This window comes from Thalassophryne amazonica, chromosome 7 (assembly GCF_902500255.1).
Source record: "Thalassophryne amazonica chromosome 7, fThaAma1.1, whole genome shotgun sequence".
Classification (NCBI taxonomy): Eukaryota; Metazoa; Chordata; class Actinopteri; order Batrachoidiformes; family Batrachoididae; genus Thalassophryne; species Thalassophryne amazonica.
The window spans coordinates 39,870,702-39,891,074 of NC_047109.1; the positions used below are offsets into that span (position 1 = coordinate 39,870,702).

Here is a 20,373-nt window from a genome sequence, read left to right on the forward strand (position 1 = left end):
CCACCTTCCAAAATGAACCAAGTTCTGCCTGAGCTGCTCTGTGAAAATGCTGCACTGCAAGATTTGACTCACTTGAATTAAAGTGCATTGAGAGTTCAGCTCTCAAGTTAGATGAGAAGCAACGTTGGCCAAGCACAGCGGAGAGATTGTCATCACAGTATAGCTGATATGAGGAAAAAACCTAATGTGACATAAACTTGATTTCTCAGAGAAAAGCAGGAAAAAAAACACAGGAACAACAAAGGAGCTGTCAAGACAATACAGAAATATGGGAGTGTTGGTCCTGTTTTCTGCGTCAATTCAGGAATGTCACAGATAAGCACAGTGCTTCATGGGTAATGGAGTTCTTTCTGAAGCTGGGATGTGTTGTCTTAGTCCTCAGCCAGGCACCCAGCTCTGGTTGCTATGAGATTGCTGTGGACCAGTTAGTCCACTCATCCCCATACCCATGGTCACACCCATGCCCATACCCATTCCAATGCCCACCCCTTGGGCTAAGGAGCAGTCGAAGTTAAAGTCCATCTCCTCTCCAGAGTCCATAATGTCATTAAGAAGGATGGACTCAACATCACAGTCCAAGCTACCGTGAAACATGTCAATGTCCAAGTCAGCTGGTAGTCTCTCATGGGGGTGAGGTTGATGATAGCCATGGAAGATGTTCCCACCACTACTGCTCCCCATGCCTTGACTGTGGTTGTACAGTCCATTAGAAATGCCTTGGTGTTGTGGGTCAGCATAATGGTTGTGACGGGGGTATGGGTGCGGGGCAGTGGCTATATGACAGGAGTCTTGGGGCATGCCGAGCATACCTGCTGGGTTTGGGGGCAAAGTGTTTGAACCAGGAAGGTGAGCATGCGATGGAGGGCTGTACAGATAGGGAGCTTTATGGTTGTATGTCTGCAGCTGGCTGCTGCTGCCGCCACGTGAAGCCAGAGCTTGGGCCCGTGGTGGTGTGTGGTTGTGACTCTGGCTGAGATTGTGACTATTATGACTGAGGCTGTGTGGTGAGTTGTGACTGTGGTTGGGTACACTGTTGTGGTTATGACTAGGTGTATGACTATGAGTTCTGTTATGGCTATGAACTGAGCTGTGACTGTGTGTTCCATTGTGATTGTGGTTATGTCCATTGTGGTGGCCAGCATGATGGCTGTGATGGCTAGAACCTACTCCATTACTAGCTTGGCTCATCATTGGAAGGCTTTCCCTCTCCTGTCCCAGCATCATGTCCTTTGCACAGTATTGCTGTCCACCTGAACTCCCTGTTAGCAGACTCTGCAAGGCATTGGTGCTGGAGTACGCCCGCATGGTTCCAGAGAAGCTAGCTGGCTTGTTCTCCTGAATAGTCTGCATGGATGAGTGGTGGCGCAGTATCCCCATACCTGTTGCACCATAGCCTCCTGCACTGTAGGAGCTCTGACCCTTGATTGCAGAGCTGTAGTGGTAGACTGAGGTTTGGTGATTGTGCCGAGCCACAGTGGGATGCTGCTGGTGTTGTTGCTGATGATGATGGTGATGATAACCATCTTCCATTAGTTGCTCATCCAGACTGATGGCTCCTGTCAAGTTCGCCAACTGAGGCAGCTGCTCCAGAGGAGGGCAGCGATTTCCTGCTCCCATAGATGGAGATCTAGCACTGGATGGAGAGGGATAGAGATTTGGGGAGGTGGAACAGGATAGTCCACCCTCCTCTGGTTCCTCTGGTTCTCCTTCGGCCAGGATGGGTGATAAACGTCCACTGAGTGTGGAGGCTGAAGAACTAGCCCTGGAGTGGAGGTCTGTCCATGTCTCAAACTCTCCATCTGTCCCAGATGTACCTCCAGACCCTGGCAAGACTTTTTGTGGTGGGCTGCCATGATCAGGGGAGCCCTGAAGCCCCACCACAGCCGAACCAGCTCCCATTCCAGGGCGGCCAACCCTTTTGCCTCTGATGCGGCCTTTGCTCTTCAGGTATTTGGTGCTGTTATCCATGGAGACTGCTCGTCGGCGTGGAACTTTACCCATTTTCCCGCCATCTGGGTTCAACATCCACCAGGAGCTCTTTCCTGTCCCCTCATTTTGAACACGGATGAAGCGCGTATGGAGGGACAGGTTGTGTCGGATGGAATTCTGCAGAGATACAAGAGACAGACACATATGATGTTAGAAAAAGATGAACACAACCGTTTTATATATCACATGCATCTTTTTATTTTCAGACTGAACAAAGAAGGAGAAATTCACAACTTCATTGAAAGTCTGGGTCAAACAAAGTCATTGTGTCAAAAAATTGAAAGCACATTAAAAACACAAATGTGTTTGAAGGACAGCTGTACCTGGCACTGAGCTAAAACCCTGTTAGCCTCAACCAACCTAAAATGACCTGAAAATAGGTCCGGAGGCTTGTTCCTTATGCACATCAATCCTCCCACTCTCATTTCCATCACTCCATCTGTCCTCTTCTCCCTCCCCTTTCAGCCAGACTGATGTAAGCTGCAGTGGATAGGCGTACTGTATGTTTGAAGTCGGTGCCAGTCTGGCTTAGTGCCAGCCCCGTCTTTTTCTCCTTGTCTGAATAAGGGATGTATCGCGGATTGAGCCGGGAGCGAGGAAGGCTAATGGATATATTTCCACCTTTGACATCTACCTTCACCGCTGATCTGCTTTTCCCTCCTGTACTGTTGTGCCTTGATCACAGTTCATCTGCCTCGTTCCACATAGCACTGAAAGCATCCCTCATTTTACTTTTCATATTTCATACAAGTCAATTTCCACGTCTGCTTTCAATCTTCTACAGGCTTTCAATTATACAGTGTGTCATCAGTTACATTCCCATTATCTTCCACACCAGCATCAGTCATTCAGCAATTCCTAGGATCGAGTATTTCTTTTTTTCAATTTACATTTCAAGGGGTTGTGGATGCTGCCGGTTCCTAGTGCGCAATAGAGCCCGTTGTACCCATTGTGTTCTTTGTTGTTCTTTTGTTGTGTTAGATATCTTCACTCAGAAAATATCAAATCAAAAGCACCTCCTGTGGTTTCGAGATACATTGGTACAATAGATTGCCTCAGATTGAGGTGTACTCACACTTCTACCATCTTCCATTATCCTGTGGATTATTTGTATTCACGCTGAAATGTGTGGCAGGAAAACAAATAAATCAAATTGCAGCAGAGAACACATAAATGGGAGGTGAACTGAATTCAGGTGATCTGTGGATGTCTCCTTGGGTTATCTCGCTGTGGCACCTACGGCATTGGGTAGTCATGGTAACCGGGTAAGCGTGCAGTGGCAGAACTATATCATACCGTGGTGAGAATCACGAGCAAAAGAGAGAGAGAGAGAGAGAGAGAGAGAGAGACAGAGCGAGTGGGGGATGGGGACAAGGATGCAAGAGGAGGCGGTTGTTTGATGCTGCTGCTCCAACACTAAACAGCCTTTCATCTCGGCAGCGCGGGTCCGCAGGGGACGCCCGCTCCCTGCTTCTGACGGCTTCTCTACGTGCCGCACCAGCTCTCTGTCTCACCCTGGCTGGATCATCCACCTATCACACAGCGCTTAACCAGCCAACATCAAGTGCCGTGCTTAGGCCAAATTAAAACATATGTAAGCTTTCATGCATCGCTTGTAAACGGGGAATCTATCAATAAGCCGAAATGCTTCGTGCTTCGTATGTGACCTGTTTGACTCGATTTATCCTGTGTGAGGGAAGAGCAGTGCCGCTGTACTTGGACAGATTTGTCATCATCCCAAACCCTCTTTATCTGATGAATCCACCTGCTGGAGAGATTTGAGAGATTTTAGATGACGGCCAGCCATGGCATCATCTTGCTACCCTCCCCGCTCCCCTGCACAAGGCCTGAGTATACCTTTTCTAACAATACCTCAGCTTGCAGGTGGTTCTAGTGTGGGTGTGGTGCTGACCTCTTCCTGTTCCCTGAGTGTGAGTCAGGGGCAATTTGGCCAGCCTATGGCGCTCACGCCCCAAAACAGGCAGTCGCTGCTAATCCCCCCTCTATCCCCGAGTAATCCCACACAATCCTTGGCTAATCCGAAGTTGATTCAGGGGCACTCCCAGCTGGGTGTCTCACACTGAGCCACGCCAGGTCACCACGGACACAGTGGGCCGTCCAGATACGCTATGATCCTAAAGTAATACAGTATAAGTGCGGTTTGAATTGTGGGCGGGTGGAAAAAACACATCCTGTGGAGCCTTTTTCATTTATAATATTAAATTGTTCTGAGTGAGGGTTTTTTGTGGGTTTATATGCATGTGTGTGTGTGTGTGTGTGTGTGTGTCTCTCTTTCAATCTTTTTTTTTAAAGTATGGTCTGATGTTAACTACTTTTTATGCCTCCATAGGTTCAACTACATTTGCTGTGTGCTCTGTCCTTGAGGGGTGGCCTCAGCATATTTTTTCACCCCTATGGGTTGAACAGAATAAAATTGAAAACTTTATTATGTATTAATTATTCATAAAATGGAAATTCCCTTTCAGCCACACGGCTTGCTGAGGCAGACAGATGAAGCCCACAGAAACATACAATGACTGAAAGGAACACACACATCACACACCAGGGCCCGGGAAGCTGCTTCCTATTCAAATCATACCCCTTTAATACAATGGGCAGAGTGGAGAGGGCTCTAAATAATGAATGAATCAGTGGCTGCAGAAAGATGCTGTGCCTGATCCCATAATAGTCGGAGCAATAAGTAACGTTGTGACTTCTTTGTTTGGTATCAGTGACATCTTCTCTCATCAAACTACAAATGCAACATACTCATACTGATAGGGAGGGGTTAATTTGGCTGTGGAGTCAAGAGGATAAGGGTAATGGTTTACAGGCTTCTCAAAGCCAATCAAGGTGAATAATGTTCTCTTGGATAATGGTGAACCATCAGCTTGGCTTCAATGCTAAGTTCTGAAGGCTTATACAGCCTGTAATAATTTAATAATCTACATATTAAACTCAAGCAACATATGTACTAGCGCCTCTACAAACTGTAGCCTTTAATGTTTTAATGTAATGAGGCTCCAATTAGCACAAACATGTAATATGTTCAATTTGATACGGATCTTCGAACAATGCAACAAATCATGAGCATTTCAAAGGTTTTGAAATGTTCCATAACAGTGTTTTGGCATTGCTATCACTAATTTGCAGTACTAGTGAAAAATCTGTGCGATCATTCCGAACAACACATTCTATCCCTTCTTTATTTCCAGTTTTACTTTGCCATTTTGTTGTATATTTCATCCTGTATTTGCCCATACAGTGAGAAGGGTGACTGATAGGTTTTTTGGTAGCCATTATTAATGCTACATTGTGTAAGAGTTAGTGTCATCTAGTGGTGAGGTTGGAGATTGTATTATACTGTCACGAATTACAGTTTTGTTCAGTTTTTGTTCTTTTATGTTTTCCCTTCTTTGATGATGGGGATTCAGGGTTCTCAAACTTCTTAGTCTGCACTAGCAACCAGTTGACAGTGTATAGAAGAGCAACCACTTATTCTTTTCCTTTCAAACTTCCTGCTGTGCTGCAAAATGAGAATGGGGCAGTATGTCCCTTTTGGGCTACCATGTCAACATGGTGGCCTCCAAGTAGGGGTCTGCTCCCATGTACATATATCAAGGTCCCATTATAAGATCAGAAAAACACCTAAGATCCATCACACTACACTGTGATGGATTGAGGAAGCATATGAGTAATCGATACAAATTTTTTACATTTGTTCATGTCCGTTTTGTGCTGTAGAAATCTTTTGCTCATTTGTTAAATGCATTAATGGTCAGGTGACATCAGCTGATGTCCAGTGAGTCTGACAAAAAGTTTTGTGTAGGCTCAAAACTTTGAGTGGACATCAGACGGAAAGCTTCCTCGGTGGTTGCACATTTCGTTTTGTCCTGTCCTTGTTCGAATCTTGCTGTTGGACGTCCAGTAGATGTTAATTTTTTTCTGTGCATTATCTGTTCATCTTATGTTCGCACCTGGAAGTGCTGGTCACCCACATTCAGCAGCTGCTAACTTATTCCATCAGAGCCCCAAATCCACTGGAGACCACTGGATTAGGCAATTTTTTGCACCGGACAAATTATTTCTATCCGTCTTCCATCACAATGTGACTACACCTAAATGAAGAGATGATTATGAATGTTATATTCCACGTCTGCTCATAAACACTAAATCCTACACACTGTAACTTTAAGAATGTCTTCTCCAGCCATTGAAATGTCTTATAAGTCAAACATTATTTGTTGGTTCATTGCTTATCAGAGTTTCTGTTATTCCTTGTCTCTTCTTCCAAGCAAACTGAGTGACTCAAGGACTGAGGGGGTCTGTTCAGCCCTGGAAATCAATAAGGTTTAATGTCTGTTTGTGCTCAGACTAAGTACACATCAAGGTCTAACTAACTACACAACCCCCCCTGCGTTATGAGGTCAATACGTAAATGCGTCAAATATGCCACATCATCAACAGTGCCTCCCCGTTAATGGGCCGTCTGGGATAACCTAACTAGCTGGCATGGGGGAACAGTATGAGAGGGATGGGGCTAATAAAGGGTGGGAATATAGGGATGCAGCATGGGGCCTCTCAAAGCCACACAAAGGGGTGCCCTCAAAATGTCCCCACTCACCATCTCCCACAACCCCCCTTTTCAGAATCCACTCAGGGTTTCCCACTCACACACCCACACACATGCTCCCACGCAGAGCAGCAAGGAAAGAGGTCAAACGGTTTATAGGACTCATCTTGTGGCAAATGTGCCTTCATTCAAACAGAACCGAGCAAGGAACTGCAGACTGCGTGCGGGGTCTGGGAACTGGCAGAAAGAAACCACTCACCCAATTCAAACAACCTCAAGGGTGAAGCAGCGTGGTGCGCTCACCCGGCGAAGAACACAGCAGCTGTTCTTGTAGTGGCACCGGGTACAGCCATTTGCCACACTCGACTGGTATTACCAAAGCATTTCATGCAGAATGGAGCCATTATGCATTGTCAAAGGGTATCTGTCTACAGTGCGCATTCATTTGATAAACCCAAATCAAAGGGGAGTAACAGAACCACTAAGTGTGTTTATTGAGAGGCTGTATTTTCATGCGCACGATGCAGCAGGGATCAGGGGGAGGGGAGGGTTCAACACAAGCAGTTTTGTTCGGCGCAGGAATGAGTTTTGTCAGCTAAGCCTGTCTCCAGGCTATTGGTGGAAATTAGCGCCGGCTAAATATTCGCTTTCCATGATTGATGTCACGGCTTGCATTTTCTCTTTGAAGGGAAATAAAGAATTTAGAGCCATGTGGATTAATAGGGACAGGGCCGGGGGAATTTTATGTCAGAGGGGCACTTGAAGAGGGACTGAACGGTCTAACGGTGGCAAAGGAACTGGGAGAATACAGGATATCAGAGTGAAAGAACACAAGTGAAACTATGACAGTGAGTACAAGGAAGAAAATTAGAAAGTGTGTATTGGAGAGAAAGAGAGGGATGAAGTATATGAAATCCAGAAAGAAAGAGGTGTAGCTATTTGCCTGAGAGGCCCCAAGTCAGATGATTAAAATCCCTTTAGGAGGCTTCCTTAAGAGAGACAGATGGGCAGACAGGCCTGTTTTTGGAATGCAGTCAAATTGAAAAGATTAAAAAGAACTCTCTTTTATTAGGAGGTGAGAAACAGTTACTTCTCTGCCACATGCCATCATCGCCTCCACAGCAGTGGTCACGACTACATTGGCATGCAAGGCACATTGCAACTCTTGCTAGAGGAAGAAATAAACCTGGGATTAGGAATTGCATCTTTCTGAGTGTATCACTCTGGGGTCTCTGAGGATTGGTGGCATTTGTAATTTCTTGTCAAAGAAATACCCTCTAAAGGAAAAGGTCTGGACATCAGCCATTGGTTTCTTACAGAATCCTTTCAGAAGAGGCTGAGTATTTTTACACTTGAAAGTCCAGAACAAAGTCCAAACCAAGGTTTATGTTTGTATGTGTTTGCTCTGTTTAGTTCAGTTTCACATTGCAATGTTCTGCTGACTCTAAAGACCTTTCCTGACTTAAACCGGTCTCCCATTGCTGATTTCTGGCTATAATTGATATTCCCATTCCAAAAATGAGGAACACGGGCTTAACTGTCCACAACAGCTGCCTAAAGTTGTGTGTCATAGTATTATACATGATTATACACCATCTTAGTGCTGATTACAAGTGACAATGGTGCTGTGTGGAGTCTATGCGCCAGTGTCTGTGGTTGTAACAAGATGTGAATACAAAGCAAACATCTAAAACTAACATCTGAAACTGCTGAAGAGTGCAGCATGCCTTTCATGGAATTACGACATGGCCAGAGGAGATTTAAAGAGGTCACTGAACAGTGAATCCTTGAATGCACCTTCAAAGACTGTTTGCTTTGCTTCCCACTCCAGTCAATTAAATTGCTCTACTCCAAAACAGAAAACAATCTGCACTGTATTTTAAATTTACACTTTAATTTTATCCTGGCATCGAAAAGACTAAACAGCCAAATCCATATTCAAGCAGAAAAAAATTGTAAAATTAGAGTAAAAGACACATATTATTTATTATGACCCCCATCTGCATAAATTACTTTCTAGATTACCTATACAATTTTGTGGATTACAATGTGCCCCAGGATCACAAATTTCAGCACATTACTATTAACAAAGATTACATATACTTTTAGGCCCTGATTGAGTATCCAAGTGTTTTGATGTTTTGTTTTGTTTTGTTTTTTTAGCATAAAACATACACAGTCAGATGTCAGAAATTGGCAATAGGAGACTGGGCTTTACTTAAACCCCGATGTCTACTTACTTTCAAACAAAGTAGCAGAAAGAGGCAAATTACTATCACCCATTAAACAATAAAAGAAGAAAAAGAAGGGAGAAAAGAACAATAATTTAATGAATTTACCTGATTATGGGTGGTTTTACACATGAAAGTCTAGAACAGTGTCTGAACTAGGGATAGGGCTGATCCGATCCAATATCGGTATCAGGTTCCGATACCAACATAATTCATGGATCGGAAATTTCCAATACAAACTGTGGAGTTTTCTCATCTGTGTGTGGTGAAATGGCTTGCTGGCTGTTCTCCTGGCTGCAGAGTGCAGGGTGGGTTCCTGAATGGAGGTGTGTCTCAGTGAGATGGCAGAGTAATAAAACACACCTCCATTCAGGAAATCCCTTCCACAGTTTGCACTGATACCCATCGCTGATCAACTAGACTGACTCCAAATATGAGTAAATTAAGTACTTTTATTTATTTTTTGGTAGTTTTTGTGGCATTTTGGAAATGTGCTCTGTCTTTAAAATGGCATATGTACTCAGGTAGGGTGTGCTATCTGGTGTTCAAGAGATGAAACGTCAGCCACTGACCCAGCACTGGTGCTGTTTACATGTACATTAACATGTAAATTCTTAATCAGATATTTTGTTCTTTTACATTTGTGCATGTTTCATCATTCTAAAGAGCTAATTTCTTAGAGAGGGAGAGAGAGCCAGAGAGAGGGACAGAGAGATGGAGAGAGACAGAGCAGGAGGGAGACAGAGAGAGAGCAATGTATTTTCTTTATAAAGTCTATGCTTTTTTCAAGACCTGCCATTTTACATCAGTCAATATTTGTTTGATTTGATTCGATTTTTTTTCACAGGGGTGCCCCCAAACTTGTGTACAAGTACATGTATTTCTGTGAAGGCTCTCAGTTGTCCATGTGGTTTCCATCATAGAGAAGCTTGAATCTTCGACTGAACTGGGTTGCTTGATGCGAGGACGTTTCGCTTCTAATCGCAGAAGCTTCCTCAGCTAAAATTCTTCCTCTGGTAGTCTGACTTCTGTCTTGACTTTTGTAGAGAAGAATAACAAAAGCCAGCAAAAGCTACAGTTTTAAAGCTAACCAGACCCCTCCTACCAAGAGGCAGACTGCTATACTATGGCACCAATGCAGGTTTTAATCCAAAAATGTGAATTCAATAAGAACTTTACTGTTGTGTGGGCCGCTGAAGAGGAGGTACTGCTGGCCCACCACCACAAGATGGCGCCCTGCTTGAAGTGCGGGCTTCAAGCACGAGAGGGCGTCGGAGCAACCAGGAGTGACAGCTGTCACTCATCATCCGTACCAGCTGTCACTCATCCACTACTCATCACCACCACCATAAAGGCTGGACTGCAACTCCACCTCCCCGCCGAGAAATCAGCTTCCATTCAGGTAATTTTCTCTGCACCTGAACTTCTTTTGCAGCCGTTATCCTGTGGTGTTCTGCCTTATCTGTGGGATTGGCATTTGGTGTGATCAGCGACGGCTTCGCCTCACACCCCAAACCAAGATAAGTGGTTAAACAGGAGCTGCACGAGTGTGTGATTGGAGGTGGAGGTTCTCCCTCCTTTACTAAACACTGACTGTGGGAGTACTGAGTGTGCGAACTCACACTCATCAGGACTGTCTCTGTTTTCTGCCAGCAGTACCGGGTCTGACTGCTGAAGACAGCGGCCACCTGGGGCGCAGGGCTTGGTGGCTCCGGTGTTCTTCAGCTCCGTTGGTGGTGGAAGCTGTGTGGGAATCCAGCTCTTCTCTCGCCAGGCGTCTTCTATCGTCGAGCCTGCCCACACGTCACCTGGTGTATGATTGACAGTCCACCATATTGTTATTGTCTGTACGTTGTTGTGCGATTCACAACATTAAATTGTTACTTTTTGGCTTATCCATTGTCCGTTCATTAACGCCCCCTGTTGTGGGTCTGTGTCACGTCACTTTCACAACATTTACAATCCTACAGACCAAACGTGTGGCTGTTGGATGGAGGCTCATAGCAGACAAATCCAGTCATTCATCCAAATGATCTTTTTCTTCACTTTGTGTATGTTCAAGCATAACTATTCACCAACAAGCTGACGTCACTGTCTTATATGTGCCAACATTTCAATGTACCAGTGCAGGACACCCACGTGTGGCAGCGAGCGGCAACAGCGCAAAGCGTAACTGAGGGGTCCGGGGGCATGCCTGGACCCACACAACCGCAGGATTAATGGTCATCCCGCACACACTCAAGTGGGACACAGGGTAAACACCACCCAATGTGGGATGGTTGGCAGCTCTGTCTTATGTGGGGAGAAGTAGCCTACACAGATGATGACGACATAACATAAATACATCATGAAAAGCTCTTTAGTCCAAACACAAAATTGCAATGTGAAACCAAACAAACTGAATCAGACATGAACCTTGGTTCAGACCTTGTTATGAATGTTCGAGTGTGAAAACACCCTTAATCAGGATGATAACCTGTGTCAAATTCTTATAATAGGTCTGAAAGTTCAAGCTATGAAAAAATGTCTTCATACGTTAAACGATTTGAGCAAGAGGACAGTTTGATCTGGACCAAGACCACATATTTTTGTCAGATCAAATGTTGGTCCTTTGGTCCAGTCTGTAGTCCAAGGCAGCTTTTAAACCTGCTATTTTGGTTCACACTAAATGGAAAACTCTGCAAGTCCGGACCCAACAATATGGGGGTGAAAGAACCCAAAGGTCCAGTCAAAAATGGTTAAAAAATGTAGTCTCTGTCCGGGTCACACAAAATCATGGTCCAGATTATTTACAGTGTGAAAACACTTCCTTGATAGTTTAGACTTTTGTAGCAATCAAAGGAAATTGAGGCAGGCTATTATCACTAGTTAAACAGTAGAAGAAAAGAAACTGACAAACCAGAGGATTTTTAAAATTTATTTAACAATTTTTTTGGTTGGCATTATACTAAAACAAGAAGCTCTGATTGCTTAAAATTTCAAATTTTTGTGAGGTTATAGCTTAATTCTTGTGCATGATACCACACAAATTACTCACGTTTACGTAATTAAAACTGCATGATACTCTGCATTTAAATAGTCCATCTCTTGCTGTCTGTCTTTTCTCCTCATTAAAGATAAAACAACATCCATTTTGTTCTTGTCACTGTGGAAGGCAGGAAAAGTTGCTAAGTAACGTAACAATAGAGCAGATGCAAAGAAAGGAATCTATTCATTAATTTTTCTTCATTCAAATATAACTAACCACCAATTTGACAACATGTCGCATGCATGTGTGTCTACAAACCAATCAATGTCAACTATACTGTAGAGAGACACATCCTATATATACGGGTAACATATACATTAAACGTAACATTGCAACCAAACTAAATGGACCAAACGTATACAAGATAACAAAAGACATGAACCATGGTTCAGATTTTGCTCTCGATTTTCAGCTGTGAAAACACCCTAACATGTGGGTCAGTCTCACATTTGGCAATAGTTGTCCTACTACAGACAGTATTCTCATTTCATTTCAAGATCAAATTTGAACAGGTACAATTCAAATATGCATTTGCTCGGCTGTCATTGTACTCACATAGACTGCGTTTGCACAGTAGAGTGATTCAAGCACTGTGAAAGGTCCTTTGTATCCGACCCCATTATTCCACCGCTGTGCAGAAGAGCCATTTATAAAAAGGCTTAAAATGGAAAGCAAGTGTGTGTGACTGGGAGTCTGGAAGCTGCAGATCAGGAAGTAGCTGTAGAGAGCGGAGTAATGGAGTTGGTTGGGGATTCCTGCCTGACTGTGCACTAATTGCAGCCAGTGGCTGGCAACTCATCACCCGTGCCCACCCTCTCGCCACGGGAACGGTTGGCATTGGGGTGCCAGAGTGTGGGATAACACGGTGCTGTCACAGCTTTGATGCATAAAAATAGACACTGACAGACTACCAGAGCATCTGAGACACGGACAGGGGATCTGAAAATCCACTTGCTTCATGCCGGCGACAGCTGAGTGTTTCCGGTGGGCGCAAAGGGGACACAATCTGGGTATCATGCCTGTAGCCCATGCAGAAAACAGGGCAGCCTATGAGTAAGTGTGAGCACATGACTGGGTACGTGACACAGTATGGCATGGGTGTGGTTTTTCCACTGGGATCGTGAAGGTAGGCAGCGCTCACACTCTCCCACTGAGGATTCACACAACAGGTGTTTGGGCTGGGCCACCTGTGGGGCCGGCCGCCTGCTCTCACTTCACACCTCGTCTGGGGAGCAAACTAACATTTCCACTGGGCTTGCCATGCTTTTGTTAAAGACCAACATTTTCTGGGGAGGCTTTTACAGCTCTTTTTACAACATAGGCCAGATATGCATGTGTGCATAAGTCAGTCAGCATTTATATGAGTGCCATCGTGTCATTATTTGTGCATCAGTCAATTTAATAGCCAACAGGCCCCACATGGATTTGATTATATTCAAACCTCCCTCTGCTATGTACAAAGAAAGTGTTGGCCAGAAGTGGAATCAATGCCAGGGCCAAGAATTTTTTTTATTTTTTTCACACTCGCCTCCACATAATCCCATTCATAACAATGAGAATCTCATTTCCCACATTCTAAAGGTCAGTGCACACCTCTGATCACACTTTAATAAACATCATTCTCAGCGTTTAATTTAATTTTAGGAGCAGCAGCCAGGCACATGGCATGCAAAATCATCCCTTTAATTGTTTCAATTTCACAGTGTAGGCAAGAATGATCACAATCACAGTAGTTGGGTTTGGTTGGGGGGGGGGGGGGGGTGAAAAAACACAGAGTTACACAGTAATTCTGCAGAACAAAGAAAATCAAGTTGAGATACGCTTTATCAGACACAAAATGTCTGACACAGATGCCTTTTTGTTTACGCTTTTATCGGTGCTGCAGTCCGAACGGTCCCACCTAAAAATCGGCCCACCCTGCCTTCACTGCGCATGCGTCATCAGTGGCGGTTTACAGATTATCACCTGTTTCTGCTTAAGGCCGAATCTGGAGAACTTTCTTAACGTAAGCAGCAAGGCCGAAAACCAACATTGAATGCTCGTGACCTTCAATCCCTCAGGTGGCACTGCATTAAAAACCGACATTGTGTAAAAGATCTTACCGCGTGGGCTCAGGAACACTTCAGAAAACCATTGTCAGTTAACACAGTTCACTGCTACATCTACAAGTTAAAACTCTACCATGCAAAGTGAAAGCCATACATCAACAACATCCAGAAATGCCACCACCTTCTCTGGGCTTGAACTCATTTGAAACGGACAGACGCAAAGTGGAAAAGTGTGCTGTGGTCTGATGAGTCCACATTTCAAATTGTTTTTGGAAATCATGGACGTTGTGTCCTCTGGACAAAAGAGGAAAAAGACCATCCAGATTGTTACCAGCGCAAAGTTCAAAAGCCAGCATCTGTGATGGTATGGGGGTGTGTTAGTGCCCATGGCATGGGCAACTTACACATCTGTGATGGTATGGGGGGGTGACAAATGTGATGGCACCATCATCAATGCTGAAAGGTACATCCAGGTTTTGGAGCAACACATGCTGCCATCCAAGCGTGTTTTTCAGGGACGTCCCTGCTTATTTCAGTAAGACAATGCCAAGCCACATTCTGCACGTGTTACAACAACATGGTGTCATAGTAAAAGAGTGCAGGTACTAGACTGGGCTGTCTGCAGTCCAGACCTGTCGCCCATTGAAAATGTGTGGCGCATTATGAAGTATAAAATACCACAACAGAGACCCCGGACTGCTGAACAACTGAAGTCGTACATCAAGCAAGAATGGGAAAGAATTCCACCAACAAAGCTTCAACAATTAGTGTCCTCAGTTCCCAAACAATTATTGAGTGTTGTTAGAAGGAAAGGTGATGTAACACAGTGGTAAACATACCACTTTGAAACGTTTTTCAGGCATCCATTTCAAAATGAGCAAATATTTGCACAAAAACAATAAAGTTTATCAGTTTGAACATTAAATATCTTGTCTTTGTGGTGTATTCAACTGAATATAGGTTGAAGAGGATTTGCAAATCATTGTATTCTGTTTTTATTTACATTTTACACAATGGCCCAACTTCATTGGAATTGGGGTTGTACCGAACAATTCCCACAATTCTGCAAGTGTTTTCACAGATTTTCTCTTGATTTACATTGAACTGATGTCACAGCTTGTTTAACACCTCCGTGACATATGTAACAGAAATAACCCAGATTATCTTATTTTATCTGAGAATATTCAGAAGTATCTGACATTTACTGTACTTAAGTGTCAAAAGTAAATTTCTCATATCAAATATACTTTAAGTAAAATTATTGAGTAAAAGTAAAATCCAAAACAAGTGGAGAGTGAAACCACAACAGAAAAGAAACCCAGTGCGGTGTCTGGAAAAACCAAGAAGGAGCTTCAGCCCTTCTAAAAAGCTGGATCCGGTTCTGGTGGAGCAGTTGGTGTTGGTGACAGGATGAGTGAGCAACAGGTGGATGTATATAGCTGTCAATAAAGTTGCCGTTCTTTCTTGGTTTTTCATAGGAGGAGGAGCAGTAGTGGTACAAGGATATAAATGTATCTGGAAGTTCAAGATGTGAACTTCTTCCTCAAAAGGACAATGAAGCATGAATATTGGTGGACCAAGGGCATTGGCGCTAAGGGAGACTTTGTTAAAAAATAATGCAAGAACAATCTTTCTCTTGTGATGTTTTTAGGTGAGGCTGGCAACATTTTGAAGTACCCTAGTAGTGGTAGTAGTAACAGAAGTAGTATTATTTAATGTACAAATGAAACATGTAAATCCTTCAAAGAGTGAAAACCTTTTTACAAGCACTGTAGTGAACAACACAAAATAATTAACTACACGGAGGAAACAATATTAAATGTAAAGTACTGGAGAGGCAAAGGTATACCCTGCATGTACACATAATACTGCACACTCAAAAAAATGACTTACTGGATGAACTCAATTCAATTATGTGCAGAATTTCCATCTAATAAATATATGTAGCCCCAACTCAAATAAAGTACATAAATGCAAGATAATTTAATTTAATTTTGTTGGGACTACAAATATTTATTAGATGGAAATCCAATCCAATGAATCAGTTTTTTGAGTACAGGTGTACTGGACACCTGCTTTTTGGATTATAGGGATATAATTTCATGACATTTTAGTGATGTAATTATAACTTCATGTTTACCATCTAATTACAAATGGTTAGTTGGCTGATAGAAGAGCCAGACCACCTCTGTAGCTCCAAACATTCTGGAAAACGTGTTTTTCAGATTATATTTTTGACACATACACATATATCTGATTAAAGATGACATATAATAACATGAGATGGTTTTATGCAAAAAAAAAAAAAAAAAGTTTTTCCAAACTGAGCCGTTGGCTTCTGTATTCATCGATATTCGAGTATCTATATTCTTATATCTAACTTGCTCAAAGAAGAAGTGGTCAGTTCACAGTTTTTGTTACATCTCAATCTTAATGATAAAAAAAAATGCCTGAGAACATTTCTGGTCCAACAATAAGCTTTCCCATCATCTTCTCACTGTACATTTTTACCTTCACCTGACAAATTGCACTCAACGAACACAGAAAGGAATCGCACACATGCAGAAAAACACATGTACACACACTTGAACAAACTGCACGCACATGCCAACATGACACAAAGCCTGGCACACCGGGTACTCTCATTACTGCAATGCCAAGCTACCAGTTGCTAAGGAGACCTGTGGGATTGGGAGGGTTCCCTGTTGTTGCCATAGCAGCCGGCTCGCTCCCTGCCAACTCTCTCCCTTGGGAAGAAACAAGGAAAGAGTTGGGGGGGTGAAGTGGGTAGAGGTAGGGGGCAGCAGCTTAATAGGTCTTCGAGGTGCAGAGGAACTTCATCAGCCATCATTGTGTGCCGCACCAACCGCTGCTTCCATGAACGCCTACCCGCATGCAACACTTCAGCCTGCCGACTTCCACTTACTCACACACAGCCTGCGGACTCCCACTTGTTCGTACACCTATATGACAAGAAGATGAAGAATGGCATACTCAGAATGAAAAGCTCCGTGTTGGGGGTCCGAATGCTACTGCAGGGACCCGGGATTGAGGGGGCAGAGGTGGTGGATAAAGAAAACAAGGATGACGGAACAAAAGAAAGTGTCTTAAATGTGGGCCCTCATGTGAGAGTAGGTGAGATCGGAATATGAATCACAGAACACCATCAACATCCATCCCAGTAATAACAAAAAATCTCAACGCCATTACATTACAATTAAGTCAACTTCCTTTTTACTATTTAACTCATAAAAAGGGATTTGATTGGCACCACTCTAATTTTGTTCCTTTTTATTTAAATAAAGAACTGACAATATTCCATCAACAATATGATCCCAACTCACCTAGTCTGAAATCCTTTTAGGATTTTGGCTAGGAATGGGATGGCTATTTGTAATAGTTGACTACGACTAGCTAACATGCGACTATTTGACTTTTTTTTTTTTTAGTTGACTAGTCAAAAGCCATTTATTAAGTTCATTTAACCCTTAATAGAACAGACCTGCTGGAGCTGCCACCGGTCCCTTCACTCAGTGAAGAAAGTGTGTGAACCTGGGCAGGTGAGTTAGTCAGCTCAAATGGGTCGTCTATGCCGAGTAAATGAATGCAGGTATTGACTTCATGCTAATGCTGTTTTTTGTGTTTGTGATTTTCTGCTTAAATTTGGTAAAATAAATGTCACATTTGAGTTTCACCATGAATATTCTAAATTGTCAAATTTAGTCGCCAACCAGTCAACTAGTCGGTGAACAATGGTAACTGACGTCGAGTAATGATTGTCATTAGTCATTCCAATCCTAACTTTGGCCCAAGGGCGTTAACTTTTAGTTGCCACATGTGTCCACACTGTTCTAGATGAGTTGTATTTTTTAATTTTTTTTACTGACATCCAGACAACAAGGTTATAAAGGATCTGTGCTGTCTGATCACATTTTATACGTCTTGGTCAGACAAGCGTTAATGTCAAGGGCTTGGAATGTTTTGCTTTTTTTTTCTTGTTAGGGCTTGCAACAGCACCCCTCCAGCAGGTGGTGCCCTAGGTGGTGCCTTATGTGGCCTATGCCAAGAGCCGGTGTCCGCCCTGTCTTCACTGCGCATGCGTCATTTCGGTGCGTCAGCAGTGATTCATCGATTATCACCTCGTTTCTGCTTCAAACTGCACTGCAGTCATCATCTATCTCAGTGACAGATATCTCAAACTTTTGTACAACAATCATTTCCACGCAAATTCAGCATTATTTCAAAATAAAAGACGGAGGACCAATCAGAGTGCCACAGCAGCACGTCTGAGTTTGACCTACGTCATTTTGGAGCGTCAGTAGTGATTCACTGATTATTGCCTCTTTCTACTTAAAACGGCCTCATTTCTGTTTAAAACAGACTTTAGAATGATTTAAGAGGTTTTACTTTGTGATCTGATGGTTAATAATCACATTATTCCCTTTGATCGCTTTGGGTGTAGAGAGTCAGACTCAGAGTCAGACTCAAACATGCTGCTGTACCACAGCTTCAGATAGAGATGAGATAGATGAAGACTGGAGTGCAGTTTTAAGCAGAAACAAGGCAATAATCAGTGAATTGCTGCTGACACTCTGAAATAACACATATGCAGTGAAGGCGCGGTGGAGGCAGGGTGGACCAATTTTTAGAGGGGACCGTTCAGTCAGCAACATGGGCTCTGCTTACCGCATTTGACTTGGGACATGTGAAGGCATTTTCAAACCCTGAGAATAAGCATTTGGCCAAACTTTCAACCTTGGCCTTTGACCTTGAGTTTTAATCTTTTAATTCTGAAAATCAAGTCAGTTTGCCTTTGACTGATTTGCAAACATTCCACCAAGTTTGTCCCAAATCAGATCAAAACTTATGTTATTCAGTTCACTCGAGATCAGAAGACATAGAATCGATCATGCACGGCATAGCTGGACCTTGAGTATTCTTCTGAATAAAAGAACTGGATTGTGCACCAGGGGCTGCAGCATGAGTATTGTGAAACAAAGACACTGCTTGATGCTGAGAAGAGGCTGTTTTTCCTTCCCCCAAAAAAATCAAAGACTTCCTGGCCCTGTAATGAGACTTCCAATGACTACATGTACTACATGTGATCATCAGTGGATGAAGGTAAAAGGTAAATCAATGACCAGTGGACACACAGTATTGAACTCATGATGTTTATTCACTACGGCTGTTTGAAGGTTTAATTAAACGACAAGGAGAAAGTTCTGTTTGCACGTAGTAGTTGCAATTTGAAAAGTATTCGCTTTGCAAAAACTATTTTGAAAGGTCAAAAACCAGTGAGCTTACTTTAGGTAGAACACACACACACACACACACAAAACACAATAATAGTTTTACATGAGTTCACTTCAGCTCAGAAACGGAGTGGTGCTTTAATCTGCGCGGGTTGTCCGGGCGATTGCTACGTTCCGTATCAGTACTTCAAATATCGACAGAATGATAACCCATGATCCCCCTCGTTCATTCTCATATTTTAAGTGCCGATGTAACGAGGGAGCATATTGATCTGAGTGGATTCGGTATTTATACACAGAGCACAGAGCTCACAGGATGCTCCACCCCCTCACCCTGATCACACCTTATCGGCAATATTTACGCCAACGAAAAAGAGCAACTGCAGGAGAGAAAATGAGAAAGACAGAGAGAGAGAGAGAGAGAGAGAGAGAGAGAGAATTCTCCCCAAATGAGAGAAATGAAGTGAGGGGGAGAAGGTAGGATTTACCCCTCCTTCTTTCCCTCCCCTCTCTGTTTCCTGAAACAAAAAGAGCCCAATTAAGTCAGCTTGAGTTAGGGTCGTGTGCGTGCGCACGTACGCACGTACGCGTGTGTGTAGGTCCAAATCGTGTGCACGCAATAAAGCCAAATCTAAAAATGTGGTGTGCGTACTGAAAGTTGTGAAGACTCTTTGAGACGGCTGAAGACGAAGAAAGAGGTGAAGAAGAGCGCTCTCTCTTCCTCTCTCTTTCTCCCTCTATGGCCAAACTTGCTCTCAGCTCATCGCCGAGAGACGCTGAAATATTAATCGGCACGCTCCAGCCGCAGACGAGTGAAAACAATTGCTTCCAACTCCCGCCCTAATGAGTGTGTTCATGAATGGCTAATGCGCACAGATGGGGGGCTGATGACTGGATATATCGAAATTGGGAGGCGATGGAGGGAGGGAAAGGAGAAAGCGAAATTTCAGTGGGGCGTGGTGGAGGAGGGGAGCTCCATACAGAGGCATGCCATGACCTTTTAAGAGGTTCCTGAAAAGTTAATTAAGATTAGCCCTGTGCTACTCTCTTTTTTTTTTTTGCCTTCTTCCCCCAACGCGAGCACACTGTGGCTCAGTTACACACACGCAACGCTGCACCAAATGGCCAGTTTATGGGTAGAACAATCCTCAGCAGCAACCCAAAATTATCAGCAATTCTTGGCTTTATGTCGATTATCAACGTGAGTTCACAGCACCAAGAACGTCTGATCGTTTTCAAAAACAAACAGCTT

General features: G+C 43.4%; 1 protein-coding gene across 1 annotated transcript in view; it reads right to left on the reverse strand.

Annotated features, from left to right (window-relative positions):
- Positions 1 to 289: 289 nt before the first annotated feature.
- Positions 290 to 20,373, reverse strand: part of LOC117513815 (forkhead box protein O6-like) — a 96,355-nt gene continuing 76,271 nt past the window's right edge. Inside the window, exon 2 of the mRNA XM_034174045.1 lies at positions 290 to 2,106. Coding sequence (XP_034029936.1) covers positions 379 to 2,106 — 1,728 coding nt within the window. The 3' untranslated portion in view covers positions 290 to 378. The remainder of the gene's footprint in view (positions 2,107 to 20,373) is intronic.